At 38.2% G+C, this 19119-nt stretch overlaps 1 protein-coding gene across 4 annotated transcripts in view; it reads left to right on the top strand.

Annotated features, from left to right (window-relative positions):
• The window catches only part of LOC144980692 (E3 ubiquitin-protein ligase TRIP12-like), a 77754-nt gene that overhangs the window by 37726 nt on the left and 20909 nt on the right, over nt 1-19119 (top strand). For all 4 annotated transcript variants that reach the window (XM_078928375.1, XM_078928374.1, XM_078928373.1 and 1 more), the window contains exons 18-25: nt 438-565; nt 2769-2875; nt 3729-3847; nt 5744-6116; nt 7508-7668; nt 10338-10450; nt 12654-12732; nt 16691-16800. In XM_078928375.1, coding sequence (XP_078784501.1) covers nt 438-565; nt 2769-2875; nt 3729-3847; nt 5744-6116; nt 7508-7668; nt 10338-10450; nt 12654-12732; nt 16691-16800 — 1190 coding nt within the window. The remainder of the gene's footprint in view (nt 1-437; nt 566-2768; nt 2876-3728; nt 3848-5743; nt 6117-7507; nt 7669-10337; nt 10451-12653; nt 12733-16690; nt 16801-19119) is intronic.

The following is a 19119-nucleotide window of genomic DNA, read 5'->3' as shown; positions in this document are numbered from 1 at the left end:
CTTTAGGCAGCGCAAAGTTGAATACTTTTAAAATTCTCTTTACTGACATTTTAATCCTTATACATAAAATTCCTCCAAGTGGTATCAGAAATTGCTGCGAGACACATTATTTTGGATTGCATCTCAGTAAATCTTAATGAAATTCAAATTTATAGGTTATCCTCTTCATGGATTGGTCTTGATTTACGCGCTGAAAAATTTCCTCTTTTTTTTTATGACCAGTCATTCTCACCCCCTGATCATTGTATCTGCCCAAATACAAATTCATAAATTGCCTTACAGGCTACATGTCGTATACTATGTGTTCAGTGTTGCAGTTGGTTTGGGACCCCTTGAAAAGCCCATTGGACACATAAAGCGGACAATGGGCTATAAATAATCTCATATATTTAGATTTTTAAAAATATATTTATTTATTTATATCTAATACTTCCTAGTTCAACTGCCAGACCCCAATGTAGAGCAGTGCGATTCCCGTGCTGAGATTCTCAAAGAAGACAAAGAACTGGCTTCTACCTTCATCCAGACTTTGTTTGCTGTGCTCTATGAAGTCTACAGCTCCTCTGTGAGTGCATTTGGCTTTTACAGACCTGCCTACTATTTACAAAAATCTGAATTAGATTTGCCAGTAGTCTCATACGGAGGACTTGAAATCTGGAACTACAGGACGAATATTGGAGACACTCACACAGGAATATGGAACCAAGGCGACGATCTTCGTGAGAGCGAAAGGCATTACATCAGTTGCTCATTTCAAAACTTAAATGTCATTGAAACTGTTTGAAAATGAAAGTTGATGCCAGATTACACCATTTTAAGGATTTTGAAGTATTATTTAATTCTTGTGATGGTGAATTAATTGTTGATTTTTAAAGTTAACTATAGCAACTACAATTTTTATCTCCTTAAAGTAAAATTTTAGAATTTTCAGGTTTTGTTTTATAAATGGTTACTATTTGTTTTATGTATTTTTTTTATTTTTAAGAACCAAAATTATTTAAATAAATTTGGACGAATTATTTTCATAAAAATGTTTTTTACATGGTAAAAAGGTAATTTATCAAGTGGCTTTATGGTCTTACTGTATGATACTCAGCTAGTCACCCGCAGGTTCTGGGTATGAGTCTCTCTCTGTAGGCAGGGCAAATTTGTCCTTCCGGGGAGTGGGGGGGGGGGGGGGGGGGGGGGGGGGGAGAGAGAATTTTACTTACTTTTTCACTCCAAACTACTCAGTTGTAAAATGAATATGTGGAAAAGTTTTGTGTGAAATTTTCTACTGTTTATTAATTTTTTAATTGTTTTCGTTATTGAATGAAGAAGAGGATTCTGGGTGGGGTTCCTGACCTCCCATAGATGGCAGACAGGTCACTTACTGTGTCCTCTTTACTCCTATATCTGTTTTCCAACTTGATTTCTCTCTCTTTGTCTTGGAATGAGATTTGCTTGGTTTTGTCATAATTTTTGTTGAGGTCCTAGGTCGAGAGGAAAACTGTCAAATGTAAAGTTTTGGGAGATGATATTTTTTTTTTCCAGGAAAATCATCTCTCTCTTATGCATTGTTATATTTGCTGCTTTGAATGTATAAGCATCACCCTTGAATCGTATACCTATGATGTTCGCATGGGTGTACGATCCGATAGTGATGTCGTTTCTTCTTCTCTTTACTAGCCTATCCTGCTTCTTTGGTTTGTGATTGTTTTTTTTGACAGGGGATATTTTTTTTCTGTAAATCTTCTGCCTGTTTGTTCTTGGTTATTTATATTTAGCTTATGATATCTTTAGGTTATGATTTTGATTTACATTTGTACTATTTTTGTTAGTGTTAGATTGCTTGTTTTTTTGTTTCAGCGGTCTCTCATATAACCTCAATTGTGTTGGAAGAGACCTAAAGCAACAAACAAACAAAAAAAATGTATAATGATAGCATTTGAGTGTATTACTCTTAGTAGGGTCCTGTGTATATGGCTGGATGAGACTTTTAGATCATTTCAAACTATGCACAATGATAGTGTATGCTCTTGAACTCTACATCTGTTCCCTATACAAACCATTCCCTTCTTGCGTGCTTTCAAATGTAAATCTAGATTTATTTTTTTTATTAGCCCATTTTGTTCCTTTTTACTAGTGCTGAAATTACCTTAATGTGTCTCAAGCTCCGTAAAACTTAAAAAACAATAAAACAGAAAGGTTTTGAGCCCGAAACTTTCTGTGGTTAATATTTTATTCTTTTTTGAAGCTGTTGTACTTATTTTTGTACATTACATTTTATAGTCTACAGCTTCTAGCAGTTAAAAAAATAATTGAGCTTTATATAGCGCAATATCCACTAAACGTGCTCAAAGTGCTTTACAAGGGGTCCCTGGTCAACAGCAACATTGAACATGTAGGACGGGACATGACGCCTGTTAGGCGATATTATAATTTTTCGGACAAAGACAACGCTGTTACTGTTAACGGCCAGGCACTCATTTTACACCTGAATACGGTGAGAGAATGTGAGTAAAGAGTCTTTTCCAAGGACTCAGCTATGCGCCGAGCGCGAGGCTCGAACCCAGGACCTTCCGATCCGAAAGCGAGTGTCATACCACTAGACCACATAGCCGCACAGTTTAGTGTCCACGATATTATTATTATTATTATTATTATTATTATTATTATTATTATTATTATTATTATTATTATTATTATTATTATTATTATTATTATTATTTTATTTTTATTTGTGTGCTAACCCTTCTCATTTGTAACTGATGTCTCTCCAAACACAGGCTGGACCCAACATCCGACACAAGTGCCTTCAGACTATTCTGAGGATGATCTACTATGCTGGACCAGACCTGCTTAGACAGGTGTTGGTCAACCAGCCCGTCTCCAGGTATGTCTTTGACCATTAAAGAAGGTGTTGAGGGTAGGGGAAAGGAATGGTCTTATCCCTCTATATCTGTTTCCTGAGTTGCTCTGTCTTGGAATAGGATTACATGGTTTTGTCCTGGTCCTTGTCGGAGTCCTTGGCTGAGAGGGAAACAGTCAAATGATGTATGTTTTTTTTTTTTGGGAGATTTTTTTTCCTTATGAATCATATCTCTGTTATAAACTGTTATATTTGTTGGTTTGAATATATTGTGATTTGTAAACATTTGAGAGTGTTCCTCTTAGTGGGATTCTGTGCATGTGTCTGGATGAGACTTTTAGGTGATCTCAAACTAAGACTACTGATAGCTTGCTCTTGGAATCTACATCTGCTCCCTATTTGAACCAGTCTAGTCTCCTTTGTCTTACTTCTCATGTGCTTTCAATTATAAATCTATAATTTTTTTTACTATCCCATTTTTTTCCTTTTTACTGGCACTGTAATGACCTAAAAGTGTCGAAAGCGCTCTAAAACCCTTTAAAAAAACAAACAAAGCTGTGTGCTAGTTTGCTTGAGAATTATTTATACATGCATGAAACGGACAATAGCAATTGTTTGCTACCCTTTGGAAAGGACACTAGTCTATAGTAAAGTACTTTCTGTCAGATCTAACAGAACCAGCTACCCAATCACTGATGGGTGGACAGGGGGGATCTGAAAAAAATCTCATCTTCACCTGGGATCGATCTGTGTCCTTTTGCATGTAAAGCAAGTGCTCTACCAACTGAGCTATTGGGACCGTTGTTGGTATGGGGACAGAATATATTAAATTTAAGGGAAAATCTGTTTAAAAATTTTTTTAAAAACTTTTTTTCAGTCACATAGCTGGCATGTTGGGAGCTCCAGACCTGAAAGTTGTGGTAGGAGCTGTCCAGATGGCAAACATCCTCATGCAGAAATTGCCACAAGTCTTCAGCATTTATTTCAGAAGAGAAGGTAATTGAGAAATGTGAAACATTTGATAGCGAGAAGAGAAAAAATGAGATTTTATTCAGGGCTACCATCTGTAGGCCTATGGTGAAAAGGATACAAATATGCTTTTTTCCACCTTTGTAAGATTGTATGCTCTTTTCTCTCAGATTGCACATCTTTTTATGAGAGTAAAATCTCAACATTTTAATGTAAAAAGTCTTTTTTTTAATTCTGTTCTCATCCACCATTTTAACAACAGTTGTCTGATAGGTTTAATTGGTTTGTTTGCATTACTTCATGAGTTAGTTATTCCCAAAATGACCCTATGGCTGAAATTAAGATGTCTGAAGAGTTCCATTTTCAAAGTATAAACTTTTTTTTTAAAAAAACATCTTACTCTTATTGAAAGCTATCTTAAACTTTGTCTTGCATTGAAGTTGGCAACTGTGTTTTTATTCCAATTTTTTTTTTTTTTTTTTTTTTAACCAATAAGATTAATTTTAAAAATATTATGCCCTTCCGCCACGGCATCATAAGATATCGTCGCCTAGGCATTCCACGAAGAATATTGATAATTCGTCAAACAGGATGTCTGATGTCAACAGGAATTACCCATGTTGTCCAAGTGAGCAAAATTTGGGTTAATAATCTTGCCCAAGGAAAAAAAAAAGAAAGTGCCTGAAGCGGGGCTCGAACCCGGGACCTTCCGGGTCACAGTGCTATGCCTTAACCACTTGGTCCCCTATTAATAATAAGATTAGTAATCCATTATTGTAATACTTACGGTTGTTATTGGTTATAGCTTAGTGATAGAACACTCTCCTCAGAAGCAAAGGGACCAATGACCAATGTTGAACCCGGGTGATGAAATCAAGATTTTTTACAGACTACCTATTCATCTAGCTATGATTTGGTAGCTGGGTAATACCAGACCAGCGGAATTAGGATATTGTAATAGACTCGTGTCAGATCCAAAGGGTAGTAAGCATTTACAACTGTACTGGGGTGATCCCTATGATTCTGATGGTGGAACTACTACATTTTCATCCTACTGTCATGTACGTCATAAAATGGGATCCTGCTGGTCAATAGTTTATTGATGGAATTGGGTGTTAAAAAAAAATTTATCTCCCATAGTGGACAGGGAGGTACTTATTGTCTCTTCTATCCCCCTATATCTGTTTTCCAACTTGCATTCTGTCTTTGTCTTGGAATGCTTGGTTTTGTCCTGGCCCTGGCTGGGAGGGAAACAGTCAAATGCATAGTTATTGTTTTGGGAGATGATATTTTTTTCCTTGTAAATCATCTCTCTGTTATGTATTATTATATTTGTTATAATTTATAATGTAAGCATTTGAGTGTATTCCTCTTAGTGGAGGCCGTGCTTGTGTCCAGATGAGACTTATTGGTGATCTCAAACTAAGTACATTGGTGGTTTGCTCTTGGAATCTACATCTGATTCCTATTTGTTCCCAGTTCCCCTTTGTCTTACTTTCTCTTGGATGCTTTAATTGTAATTTTAGAACTTTTTACTATCCCATTTTCTTCCTTTTTACTGGCGCTGATATAACCTAAATGTGTTGCAAGTGCCGTAAAACCCTTAAAAACATAAAAACAAAACAAAAAAATTCATGTAAAGGACTGCCAACTTCTGTCTGTTCCCAGGGGTTTTCCCTTTTTGTTTAAGGATGTTAGGACAAGATTTTGATAATTATTCATTTTATGATAATATTTTGTTTTTATTGGATGATTTGGCAATCATTACATTATAGGATGTTTTTATTTTTATTTTTTTAAAGTCTTGAGAGAGAAAAAAAATCTTTTTTGAAAAAGTGTATGATTAGTATGATTTATTAACTAGGATTTGGCTTCGAATTGAGGCGAGTTATTTCCACCAATACAAATCCTTCCTTTCTTCAGGCGTTACCCATCAAGTCCAAAAGCTAGCCAGCCAGGAAATCACCTGTGATTCACCCACAAAGTCCAGTAGCAGTGCTGCTGCTTCCCCCAGCCCCTCCCTGACAACCCCTTCCACAGTCACCTCCATGGACCCCCACCACCACCACCATCACCAACAACCCCCACCACCACACCCGTCCATCTCCACCACCCCCACCACGGCCGCTGGCGCTATCCCATCATCCACCATTGCCACCAGGAGTCTGGCTAGGTCGGAGGTCGTGGCCTCGGACACAATAGACGGGAGTGAGAGCCACGGTCAAAGCATTGGTCTTTTGGCCTCTGGAGTGGCCTCCCCTCAGATAGAGGAGCCGTGTGCCTCCTCTGCCCATATGTAAGTACATGGAGTTTTCTTTGAAGTAGCCGTTTATAATGTAAGCCTCATGAGCCGAGGGTTCTGAAAGCTCAGTTGGTAGAGCACTCACTTCACAAAGGGAATGGGTAGCTTGTTTTTCTAGATCTGTTGGAAAGTACTTTACATTAGATTAGCTAGTGTCCTATCCAAAATGAAGCAACAATTGCTATTGTCCATTTAGCTGTAGGGAATGAGATTAGCGGAAGAGTAGCGTCCCTTGATTGGACGTCACCCATAGTCTGTGACGTCACCGGCGGAAAAGTTATTCGAGAGAGAACGGCATGTTGGTTGTGCACATGCGTCTCTCGTCCTCACGGCTTCCGCGAGAATGAGAGACGCATGCGCACAACCAACATGACATTCTCTCTCTAATAGCTTTTCCGCCGGTGACGTCACAGACTATCCAATCAAGGGACGCTACTCTTCCGCTAATCTCATTCCCTATATAGAAAATGGGATATACTCTGGCTCCATGGGCCTTATGGGTTTGAGAGACCACTACTTATTGAGGCAAAGGTAACCCAGTAAATATTGCATTAAAACTGACAGTAACAATTGAAGGTACCTTTTTGATCGCTAGGTTTTGATAAGCCCGGAAATTGGGCATGGAGAATGATGCCTTATCAATATTGTTTAGTTTGAAATCTTACCACTATTTTTTGGTTTTCTTTTTCATCATTTTTAAACATTTTAATTTGGCACCTCTCTTCACCATGATGTTCGCATGGGTGTACGATCCGATAGTGATGTCGTTTCTTCTTCTCTTTACTAGCCTATCCTGCTTCTTTGGTTTGTGATTGTATTTTTGACAGGGGATATTTTTTTTCCTGTAAATCCTCTGCCTGTTTGTTCTTGGTTATTTATAATTTAGCTTATGATATCTTTAGGTTATGCTTTTGATTGACATTTGTACTATTTTTGTTAGATTGCTTGTTTTTTTGTTTCAGCGGTCTCATATAACCTCAATTGTGTTGGAAGAGACCTAAAGCAACAAACAAACAAAAAAATCACCATTTGTCTTTTAATATTCCCCTTTGTCTCAGAGACTTAAAACTGATGTATCACTCCTAGGATCTGTATTTATTCCCTCTGTTATAGTTTAGTCATTTCTAGAGAGCTTATTGTTACAGACAATCTCTAGATCTATAGTCTATGGACAATTCTATCATTTGGATTTGGATTGCCGCTGATATGGCAAGATGTTTGCAAGCACTGTGAAATATCTAATTTGCAAGATTCACATTAAATTTGTAGTCTTTATTTCAAATTTACTTCTTTTTTTTTTTTCTTTTTCTTTTTTGAGAGGGGAGAGGGCGATTAGTAAATATTTGCATTGTTCATTTGTTTTTTTTGTTTTGTTTGTTCCTCAGGAAATTAAGTGATGTATTGAAGAGGAAACGTCCACCAAGGCGTGGTCCGTCCAAAAAAGGAAGTAAATCAGATGACTTGTCTACTGTACCAGAACCGACTCCGAAGGGAATGGGTCTCTTGTTGGGCCGGAGCTCTACCCGGGGCAAAGGGGCTTCCTCTAGTAAGTTTTAATATCTTCTTCAAACTTTCCTTATCTCCCATAGTGGGCAGGGAGGTACTTACCGTCTCTTCTACCCACCTATATCTGTTTTCCAATGTGCTCTCTTTTCTTTGTCTTGGAATGAGATTACTTGTTTTTTTTCCCAGGCCCTGGCTGGGAGGGAAACAGTCAAATGTTTAGTTAGAGTTTTGGGAGATGATAATTTTTTCCTTGTAAATCATCTCTCTGTTATGCACTGCATTATGTTTCTTTATATTGTTTATGATTTATAAAACATTTGAGTGTATTCCTCTTAACGAGGACCTGTGCTTGTGTCTGGATGAGACTTTTGGTGATCTCTAAGTACTTTGATAGTGTGCTTTTGGAATCTACACCTGTTTCTTATTTGAACCAATTCCCCTTTGTCTTCCATTGTCTTGGATGCTTTATTGTAATTCTAGAACTTTTTACTATCCCATTTTCTTTCTTTTTACTGGCGCTGATATGACCTTAATGTGTTGCAAGCGCCGTAAAACCCTTAAAACAAAAACAAACTTCTTCAAACTAACCAACTGACTTGGTCGCACTGAATTTTACTCTGCCGTAATCTGAAAAAAATAAAAATCATTAAAACTGTTTTAGCCAGAAAACTCATCCGTCAAATATGGATTGATTTAAAAAGACGCTTCTTCTCAAAAACTCTCAAACCTGGGACTTCCCCAAACAACCTCCTTAAAGTCCCAGGTTTGAGAGTTGTTTTTTAATAATATGAGTGTCGTTGTAATCGATAGATATTTGTGAAGTTTTCTTTCTGACTTTTTTTTTTTCTTTCCCGGATTACATCAGAACTGTCAATGGGAAATATTACCTTACACTGGAAGTTTCTGGCTTACGAACTTCTGACTAGTTAACGAGTGATATTAATTTATCTTTATTTGCAGCAAAAGTTTTATTACCAAAGAGAACTCTTGAAGATTGTTAGTTCCAAGACGCCAAAGATGAAAATAAAAGAAATGAGGATAACAAATCAAAAGACTTTACAGAAAGAAACGAAACAACCAACTAAAAAATAATAATTTAATAAATGTGACTCATTCGTCTCATTACGGTATTATGTCAGAGTGACCTCCCTTTCAGATGGAAGAGCCTTGTGCTGCTTCATCGTTGCAAAGTTGTTGTTTTTTTTCTCTGTTGTTTTCTGACACTTTTCTACTCGCTTCATTTCTTGTCATTATCAACTTTAGATTGACTTTTTTAGCATCTATTTCATTATGACATAATACAAGTTGTGTGATGTATTGGGCCACTTTTATCATGCAATGGAATAGGTTTAAATACAATGTATCTTGTGCCCTGTTGACTTAACTATGTATCTGTCTCTGACTTAACTATGTATCTCCCATAGTGGGCAGGGAGGCACTTACTGTTTTCTATCCCCTACATCTGTTTTCCAACATGCTTTCTGTCTTTGTCTTGGAATGAGATTACTTGCTTTTGTCCTGCTCCTGGCCCGATACCTTGGCTGGGAGAAGCGGGTGGTTGGATGGGAGCATCACTCTTGAATCATATACCTATGATGTTCGCATGGGTGTACGATCCAATAGTGATGTCGTTTCTTCTTCTCTTTACTAGCCTATCCTGCTTCTTTGGTTTGTGATTGTATTTTTGACGGGATTTTTTTTTTCTGTAAATCTTCTGCCTGTTTGTTCTTGGTTATTTATAATTTAGCTTATATCTTTAGGTTATGATTTTGATTTACATTTGTACTATTTTTGTTAGATTGCTTGTTTTTTTGTTTCAGCGGTCTCTCATATAACCTCAATTGTGTTGGAAGAGACCTAAAGCAACAAACAAACAAAAAAATTGGCTGGGAGAGAGTCAAATGTATAGTTAGTTTTGGGAGATGATTTTTTTTGTCTTGTAAATCATCTCTCTGTTATGCACTGTATTATTTTGTTTATATATTATATATGATGTGTAAACATTTGAGTGTATTCCTCTTCGTGGGGACCTCTGCTTGTGTCTGGATGAGACTTTTAAGTGATCTCAAATTAAGTACCTACTTTGATAGTGTGCTCTTAGAATCTACATCTGTTTCCTATTTGAACCAATTCCCGTTTGTCTTACCTTTATATTGATGCTGATATGACCTTAATGTATTGCAAGGGCCGTAAAACCCTTAAAAAAAAACAAGACAACTCTGTATCTCTCGTATAAAATGAATGAAGATGACATCATCAGCTCTTTGTCATTGGTTTCAGAGCACCAGTTGGTTGATTTGTTTTCACTAAATTATCTCAATGGTAAACATTGAAGGTTACCCATAGTTTTGTGTGTCGGTACCATTGATTTGGCAGGTAGATTCGATGAGTATTTTACTTAAACTCAGGGCATCAATATGAAAAAGCGTTGTTTTTTATTAACGTTAAAATCGAGATGGAAAGTTTTATGTGGAGTTTATCCTGTCTTTTCGAAGTGTTAAAAAGGACTAATACACAATTGCTAACAGACTACAGACGTCAAAAAGCATGCATAGTTTTGTGTGTTGACATGATTGATCTGGTGGGCAGAAATGGTGAGTGTTTTATTTAGATGTATAGAATCAATAAATTGAAATGTTTTGTACCACTTTCTGACTGTACAAAGAAAGAACTCGCCTTATGTTGACCCATGGAATTGTTTCCTTCCAGGTAAAGAATCAAGGTCAAGTTCATCTGGATCCAAAATTCCGTTCCTGACCAACTTGAATCCAAGATCCTGGGGACGAATGGGGAGCTCATCGGATAGACAGGCCACCATGAAGGTATCAGGGTATCTGTTTATTGTATCTTATTGATACGAGAGTATGGGGGAAGGGGGAAAGGAGAGATAGAAGTGGGGAGGGGAGAAAGGAGAGGGGGGGGGTTGAGAGGCGGTTGAAATAAGGGAGTGAAAGACTCGGAACTGCTATAAGCTGTGTATTAAAAAAGAATAGCTTCAAAACAATGACAAAATGCTAAGCATGGAAAATTTCTGCCCTTCCCCCACCCCCCCCCCCTCTCTCTCTCTCTCTCTCTCTCTCTCTCTCTCTCTCTCCTCTCTCTCTCTCTCTCTCCTCTCTCTCTCTCTTCCTCTCTCTCTCCTCTCTCTCTCTCTCTTCTCATCTCTCTCTCTCTCTCTCTCTCTCTCTCTCTCTCTCTCTCTCTCTCTCTCTCTCTCTCTCTCTCTCTCTCTCTCTCTCTCTCTCTCTCTCTCTCTCCTCTTTTTAAATGCGCTTTATTCATTTTTTTATATGTTACATTTTAGAGGTTTTGTGTGTACATGTGACCAATTTGAATTGCTCTATTCTCATTAATTCTAAAATATTTGAAATTGACAATATAAATATGGCTTTTGGGAAATCTATTATTTTTTCGCATTAATACAGATAAAAAAAAAATTAAAATTTCCAATATATAATATAGATATTTTATTTTATTTAATATAGATTAAAGAATATAGATTCTATGTTAGTTGTTCATTATACTGTCTGTAGACCAATCCAAGAATTCCACCAAAAGCTTTGATTTATTCATTTACATCTTTGGGTTCATTGGTAGTATAGAAATTTAAATGATTGTTCAGACCTATAAATCCTCCCAATATATTTGGTAGAAGGCTTTGCTCTGACTGTGCTATTTTTAAGCCAACCATCCTCCAGTTCTGCAAAGCACCATCGATGTGCAAACTTTGCACTCGCTTTCGAGTTGATTAAGTGACTCTGGCGTGAAGAGTGTCTGTGCTATTTTTAGGCCTCTCCAAAAGCCAGACTTGGCTGTTTTTTTCCATCAATGACATTAATTGATATAGTCGTGTTGCGATGGATTGAATTGTTGATGGTATGAAGTCAAACTTGGCACTCGCTTTCGAGTTGGTTCAGTGGCGTGAAGAGTGTCAGTGCTATTTTTAGGCCTCTCCAAAAGCCAGACTTGTCTGTTTTTTCCATCAATGACATTAATTGATATAGTCGTGTTGCGATGGATTGAATTGTTGATGGTATGAAGTCAAACTTGGCACTCGCTTTCGAGTTGGTTCAGTGGCGTGAAGAGTGTCAGTGCTATTTTTAGGCCTCTCCAAAAGCCAGACTTGTCTGTTTTTTCCATCAATGACATTAATTGATATAGTCGTGTTGCGATGGATTGAATTGTTGATGGTATGAAGTCAAACTTGGCACTCGCTTTCGAGTTGGTTCAGTGGCGTGAAGAGTGTCTGTGCTATTTTTAGGCCTCTCCAAAAGTCAGACTTTGCTGTTTTTTCCATCAGTGACATTAATTGATATAGTCGTGTTGGGATGGATTGAATTGTTGATGGTATGAAGTCAAACTTGGCACTCGCTTTCGAGTTGGTTCAGTGGCGTGAAGAGTGTCTGTGCTATTTTTAGGCCTCTCCAAAAGTCAGACTTTGCTGTTTTTTCCATCAATGACATTAAAGGGAGCAGCGTGGCTCAGCGGTACGGTCTTTGCTTCGTACTCGAAGGGTAGTGAGTTTGATCATCCGCCCCTGCGTTGTGTGGCCTTGAGCAAGTAACCTCGCCCTAGCTCAATTTACGGCGCTTCACTGCGGCTAACGCCTGGGTTATTCCAGTCTTTCCTTGGAATAGACCCTAGAGAAAAATTTCCAATTTCTCCTTTGGGATGAATAAAGGGAATTTTTATTTATTTTTATTTTATTGATATAATCATATTGCGATGGATTGAATTGTTGATGGTATGAAGTCAAATTAACTGGAAAAGAGTTGTTACGATTGACTTTTGATTTTTGGATTCACCACTGACATTTTCTTTAAAATCTCAGTTTGTTTTCTCTCCATTTCAAATCAAAATACCAGAAGATTTTATAGATTGCTCTGCTGACTTTAAAGCTGTTGAGAGTGGTGTAAAAAGCAAAGTTCCACACATTAAGACTATTCTATTTTTCAGCATTTACATGTTCCTGTCTGTCATGTTGTGTTTTATTTATTTATTTATTTTTGTGTTGTTCTCCTTCAGGAAATGTTATCCCACAAACACCTTCCCCCACCCATGGTGGTCAATAAGGAGAAAGTCAGGGAGTGGATCAAAACACAATGTAAGTAAATGCAGACCTGCCAACCATCCCAGTAAAACCGGGATCATTCCTGGTTTTTTTTTTATGTCAAATCCCACTGTCCTGAGTTTATGTCTAAAATCTCAATTTATGGATGGGTATAAGGATACTGAATTTAGGTTGTCATTGATGTTGATGAAAACACGCTTCTTGCATGAGACTTGAAGCCTTTCTCAGACTTGGAGTTTGAAATCTTGAAGATCAGGAGTGCTAATTCTGATTCCCTGCAGAATTGAAATTATGCCGTTACAATGTAATTATTTTGGTTTGAAAATTTTTTTTTTAAATCCCAGTTTTTGACCTCACAGGTCCCAGGTTGGTGTGGTTGTTTGATAAGAGATAAGAATCTAGGATGATTTGCAGATATGTAGAGATATTTTGTTCGACAAATGGATGATGCCAAGTCTGCAAAGATAGATCATCATCAAGCCCTACTGCAACCTCCTCGTGGTGTCGAACGGTAACAGGTCAAGCTGGCCAACTGCAGAGGGCGACAAGAATAGGCAATGGCAAACCATTCTTGTAACTTTGCCGAGTTAACTGCATGAATAAGTCCAAAAAGTTAAACGGTGACAGCGTAAAGGGGAGCATGTTTTCACGGAAGACTGCTGCCTCGCTCGGTTGGGAGCGTGATGTTCGTCAGGTCACACCGAACCGTCAGCCAGTTACTAGGCGAAATAAATTTAACAAATGTGACAAAACCAAAATTGGGACATGGAATGTCAGGACCTGTGCCCAAAAAGGAAAACTAAACAACATTCTGAAAGAAATGAAACGGCTCCAAATAAATATTCTTGGCCTGGCAGAGATGAGATGGAAAGAGCAGGGAACCATGTCAAAACAAGAAAACAACATGACATATAAGATCATATGGAGTGGTGGAACCTCTTTCCAAAAAGGAGTAGGGATGATCTTAGACCAAAAATCAACCAAATTTTACAAAGGGCACGTAGCAATCTCAGACAGAGTTTTGCTGGTTAAGCTAAGAGGACCTGTAGTTGACACCAATATTATTCAAGTTTATGCACCAACAGAAGAGGCGACAGATGCAGATATGACAGAGTTTTACCATTCACTAGACAAAGCAAAACGAATGTGTAAATCACAAGAAGTCCTTATGGTAATGGGGGACCTAAATGCTAAGATTGGCAGAGGCAGAGATGGTGACATAATCGGACCACATGGACTCGGAGACAGAAATGAACGAGGAAACATCTGGGCAGATTGGTGTAGAACAAATAAATTAATGATTTCAAACACCTGGTTTCAACAACACCCAAGAAGAACCTGGACATGGCAATCACCAGGGGACAGAGCAAGGAACCAGATAGACTTTATAGCAGTATCATCAAGATTCAGAAATGGCATATTAAATTGCAAAACCTACCCAGGCGCCGATGTAGACAGTGACCATGTCCCAGTTGTTTGTACAATAAGGATAAAGTTTAAAGCTATTCAGAGAACAGCTGGTAGAATAAAGAGGGATTACAGGTTATGCAAAGACAATGGCATACAAACAAAAATGAGAGAAGAATTTGAAAATGCACTCATGATACAAAGCCAAAGTGAACCTGATAATGAAAAATGTGAAAAACAATTTGATATATTCCAAAAGTGTGTCAAAGCAACTGCAGAAAAGCATTTACCAATAGCTCAAATAAACAGCAAAAAGGAATGGATGACAAATGAAATTCTAAACCTATTTGAAGAAAGACGAAAATGCAACAGAGGGTCTGCAGAATACCAAACATTGAACAACCACATTAAATCCAAATGCATCGAGGCACACGAGAACTATCTAGACTGGAAATGCTGCGAAATCGAAAGAGAATACAAACCCAACCCCCAACAAGCTCACCAAAGAATAAAAGAACTATCAGGGAAAAGGAAAAGCAAAGCAGCAGGAAGTTGTATCCAAAACAAACAAGGGGAACTGCTATTTGAAGAACAACATATAGAAAGCCGATGGGTAGAATACATAGGCGAACTGTACAATGATCCAAATAGAAATGAACCACCACTGAAATTCAAAGAACCATTAAGCGGACCAAACATCACCAAAAGTGAAATTGAACATGCCATGGAACGAATGAGGGATGGTAAAGCAACAGGCCCTGATGAAATATCTGTAGAGGTATTAAAAAGCCTAGGAGATCTAGCAATTGATGAACTTCACATATTATTCAACAATATATACAATACTGGGAAAATTCCAGAAGATCTCTGTAACTCTATTTTCATAGCAATACCAAAGAAAGCAGGTGCAGTCAGATGCGAAAATTTTAGAACTATAAGTTTAATAAGCCACATCAACAAAATACTGTTGCGTATAATTATCAACAGGCTAAGGAATAAGATTAACCCCGAAATCGCAGAAGAACAATATGGATTCCAACCTGACAGAGGGACAAGGAACGCAATATACCTCCTCCGTGTTTTAAGTGAAAGAGCTATACAGGTTCAGACCCCACTATACCTCTGTTTTGTCGACTACAAAAAAGCTTTTGATAGAGTACGCCACGAAGAAATACTAAAACAACTGCACTCCATTGGCGCTGATGAGAAAGACCTCAGACTCATGCAAACATTATACTACACCCAGCAGGCATCTATCAAAATCGGAAACTCTACAGGAAATTCCATTCCTATTAAGAAAGGAGTCCGTCAAGGGTGTGTTGCCTCACCAGATCTGTTTAATCTATACCAAGAAACAATCATGAGGGGCATAAATAATATGGAGGGAATAAAAGTGGGAGGTCACAACATAAATAATATAAGATACGCAGACGATACGGTACTCATTGCAACATCAGAAATCCAACTTCAAAAGATTGTTGACAAAGTGGTAGTAGATAGTGAAGCCAAGGGAATGGAAGTGAATATCACCAAAACGGAATGCATGGTAATACAGAAAAACCCCGAAAACAACAACACCTGCAATATAACGATTCACGGCGAGCAACTTACCAACGTAGAAAGTTTTAAATACCTAGGTTCAATAGTGACAACAGATGGAAGATGTAACCGAGACATACGAGCAAGAATAACTCAAGCCAAACAGGCCTTCATGGACCTGGGAAACATTTTGAAAAACAAACAGATGTCGTTCGGGATTAGATTCCGAGTCTTGAAGTGCTACGTGTGGCCAATCTTGTTATACGGATGCGAAAGCTGGACTACAAATGCAGAAACACAAAAGAACATTGAAGCTTTTGAAATGTGGTGCTTGAGAAGGATGCAGAGAATATCGTATACTGCACACAAAACGAACGAAGAAGTGCTAAAACAAACATACCAACAAAGGAAACTAATGCCCTTAATAGTGGATCGACAACTATCCTTTTTCGGACACATAGTAAGGAAAGATAAGAATGAATACCTGGCAAGTTGTGGAAAAATACCTGGTAAACGCGCCCGGGGGAGACAAAGAAAAACACTCATAGACCAACTGAAGGGCTTCACCAGCCTAACAATCCAAGAGCTGTTTGAAAAGGCAAGAGACAGGGAGGAATGGAGAGAGATAATTCATGCAGTATCCGAAGCCTGGACCAGGCATGGAACCTAGAAGAAGAAGAGATATTTAAATACTCTCTTACCTCTGTTTTCTTCTTCTTCTTCTTCTTCTTCTTCTTCTTCTTCTTCTTCTTCTTCTTCTTCTTCTTCTTCTTCTTCTTCTTCTTCTTCTTCTTCTTCTTCTTCTTCTTCTTCTTTCTCTTCTTCTTCTTCTTCCTCCTCCTTTTCTACTTATTTTCCTCCTCTTTCTAATTATTTTCCTCCTCTTCTCTATTTTCCTCTTCTTGGGGTAGCCCCTTAGATCAGTCCACAGTAAACATCCATATCAACAAATAGTGAAATAATCAGAAAAGCTCAATTGCAGTGTCAAATCTTAACGTGCAAATGAAAATAATTGTGCTTGATGCCATTGCCTTCCCTTCCCCAGGTAACTTGTTCATGGAGAAATACTTTTCCACCGACATCCATGGAGGTTCTCACCCAGCCCTTGATCTCCTTAAACGTCTTTGTGCGGCGGCCAAGTGTCTTTCAACACAGGTCAGTGAACAAATTACAACAATTTTGTCATTTTCTACATTTTTCTTTTCACTTATAAATAGGAATTTTTTGAAAGGCTACAAGAAAAATATTTTAAAGAGAAATGATATAACTCATTATATTTGTGTCAGTGCATGACATAATCAGTCTGAAGGTGAAAATTTTGTCATTGCATTTTTTTGGCATTTTCTGAAAGATTATTCTCCCCAGAGCATTTTAATCTTTATTTGAAGTAAATCGTGTGATTTGTCATGAAGTTATGGTCAGATGTATGTTCAGGGTATCCAGCAACTTTTCTCAAATTTCATACTTTTTTAACTTGGCTAGCTGTAAAAGATACTTAGAAGTAGTGCGGGGCGGTCCTTGGCAAGCTTAAGGACCACGGTCCTACGGTCCTTGGGAAATGAAGACCGCAAGGACCGGTCTCTAGACCGGTCCGTTCATTCTTGAACCGTTAAAGACCGCTACACAATGAAAACCGTGGCCTACAGGAGTAAAACACACGGAGTAGTCACACTCATTTCAAATTGTAACCTAATTAGAGAAGAGGGGTGATGCCTTCTTTATTTGCTCACCGTACTTCATTGTTACTTCGATAATTTAATAAAATTTGAAATTTATCCCCATTAACGGAGATAATGGCATCGCCCAAGGCGTTGATCGAGTTGTTCGTGGCGTTGATACACACACGCAACTCCTACCTCCCCCCCCCCCCCCCCCACCACACACACACACATTAGAGGGCAGCGAGCATTGAAGAGTAAGAGAGAGACGTGAAGTTATAATAAGAGGGGGTGGATGAGGTGATAAGAGGGGTCGATGGTGACTTTTCGCCAGATCTAACAAACTCAGCTACCCATTCATTGCTGAGTAGACAGGGATTCAGAAAAAAATCGACTGCACCCGGGATCGATCTCTGGCCCTTTGCGTATAAAGAGAGTGCTCTATCAACTGAGCTATCGGGGTCCCCAAATATTCTATTGGACCTTTTAAAAATACAGACGTTATAACTGTTTTTTTTGGACGGAAGAAACTAATGAAACTCATATTACTTGATTAGTTAAAACACCAAACGAAATTTTAATATTATTGTATTATTTTAAATGACAACAATGCGATAGAAAGGAGTGGCGACAAGAGATGGACAAAAGAAAACAAAAAATCAGACTTGCAACTTGCTAGGTTCGACACACACACACACACACACACACACACACACACACACATCTTTAGTAGTCACATACATTTCAAACAATAACCCATTAGAGAAGAGGGGTCATGCCTTCATCATAGATCATTGTCATTGCGATCATTATGGTGTAGTAAATTTTGAAATTTACCCCGTATAATGGAATCGTCCAAGGCGTGCGCCTCCTGTTCCCCCCATCTCACACACGAAAGGGCGGTTTGCGGAGTGGAGGGAGGTGGTCGTCTGCCTCTATGGTCGTCTGTGTCGTTTAGTGTATGGCAAAGGGGGGTGGGTGCGATTAATTAAGTGGGATGGGTGGTGATTGATGGAAGATAGGCAAAGGACCGAGGCAACGAATCGCTGGGGAAGTAGTATGGCGCGAGACCGTTGAAAGGTGATAAGAAGTGAGGACCGCCGGCGGTCTTCCTCTTTGGGACTGGACCACGGTTCACAGCTAAAAGACCGTGGGACCGGTCCTCGGTCCGGTCCTCAGCGCGGCACTACTTAGAAGTGAAATTAAGCTTTGATATTTCCCGAAGATGTACAAAAAGGGTTGATTTAATCGTGTATGACAAGAACTCATTTTTGATAAAAATTGACCTTCTATCTAAACTTTGCAATATCTCATGTCAGACCTTTTCACTATCCAACTGATTATGTCATTCATTGTAACATTCCTGAAATGGAAGAAAAAAGTTATTTTAAGAAATGCATTTACAAAGCTGCCAACTGTCCTGATATAATCTGGACTGACCCGATTTGGTTATCTGGAGAAAATTATTTAAAAAATAATTGGACTGTTTATTTGTATTGAATTGACCCTTGCATATCCCATGATTATGCTTCTTTTTTCTTTTTTTTTGACTAACAAATTAAAATAAGGAAGTGAAAATTGCTCTAAATTTAGATTGTATTTCTATCATAGTCCAAACCTTCTGCTGTTTTAGGCCATGAAGGTATTCTGCCAAAGGGTGTCCCAATTTAGATCTTTGAAAAGTTGGCAGCTGCATTTTTAGTTTTCAACAAAATCATTCTCATTCTAATTGTAATTTAGACTTCTTCAATTTTTAGGCTTCTCCTCCCTTTGTCTTGACAGCCAACCGCATCATTCTGACGACAAACTTTCTGTG

The sequence above is a fragment of the Berghia stephanieae genome, chromosome 10 (assembly GCF_034508935.2).
Source record: "Berghia stephanieae isolate SIO BIC M18660-M18661 chromosome 10, UCSD_Bste_1.3, whole genome shotgun sequence".
Lineage (NCBI taxonomy): Eukaryota > Metazoa > Mollusca > Gastropoda > Nudibranchia > Aeolidiidae > Berghia > Berghia stephanieae.
Note: the sequence above shows the minus strand (reverse complement) of the source record. Positions and strands in the feature narration are given on the sequence as shown.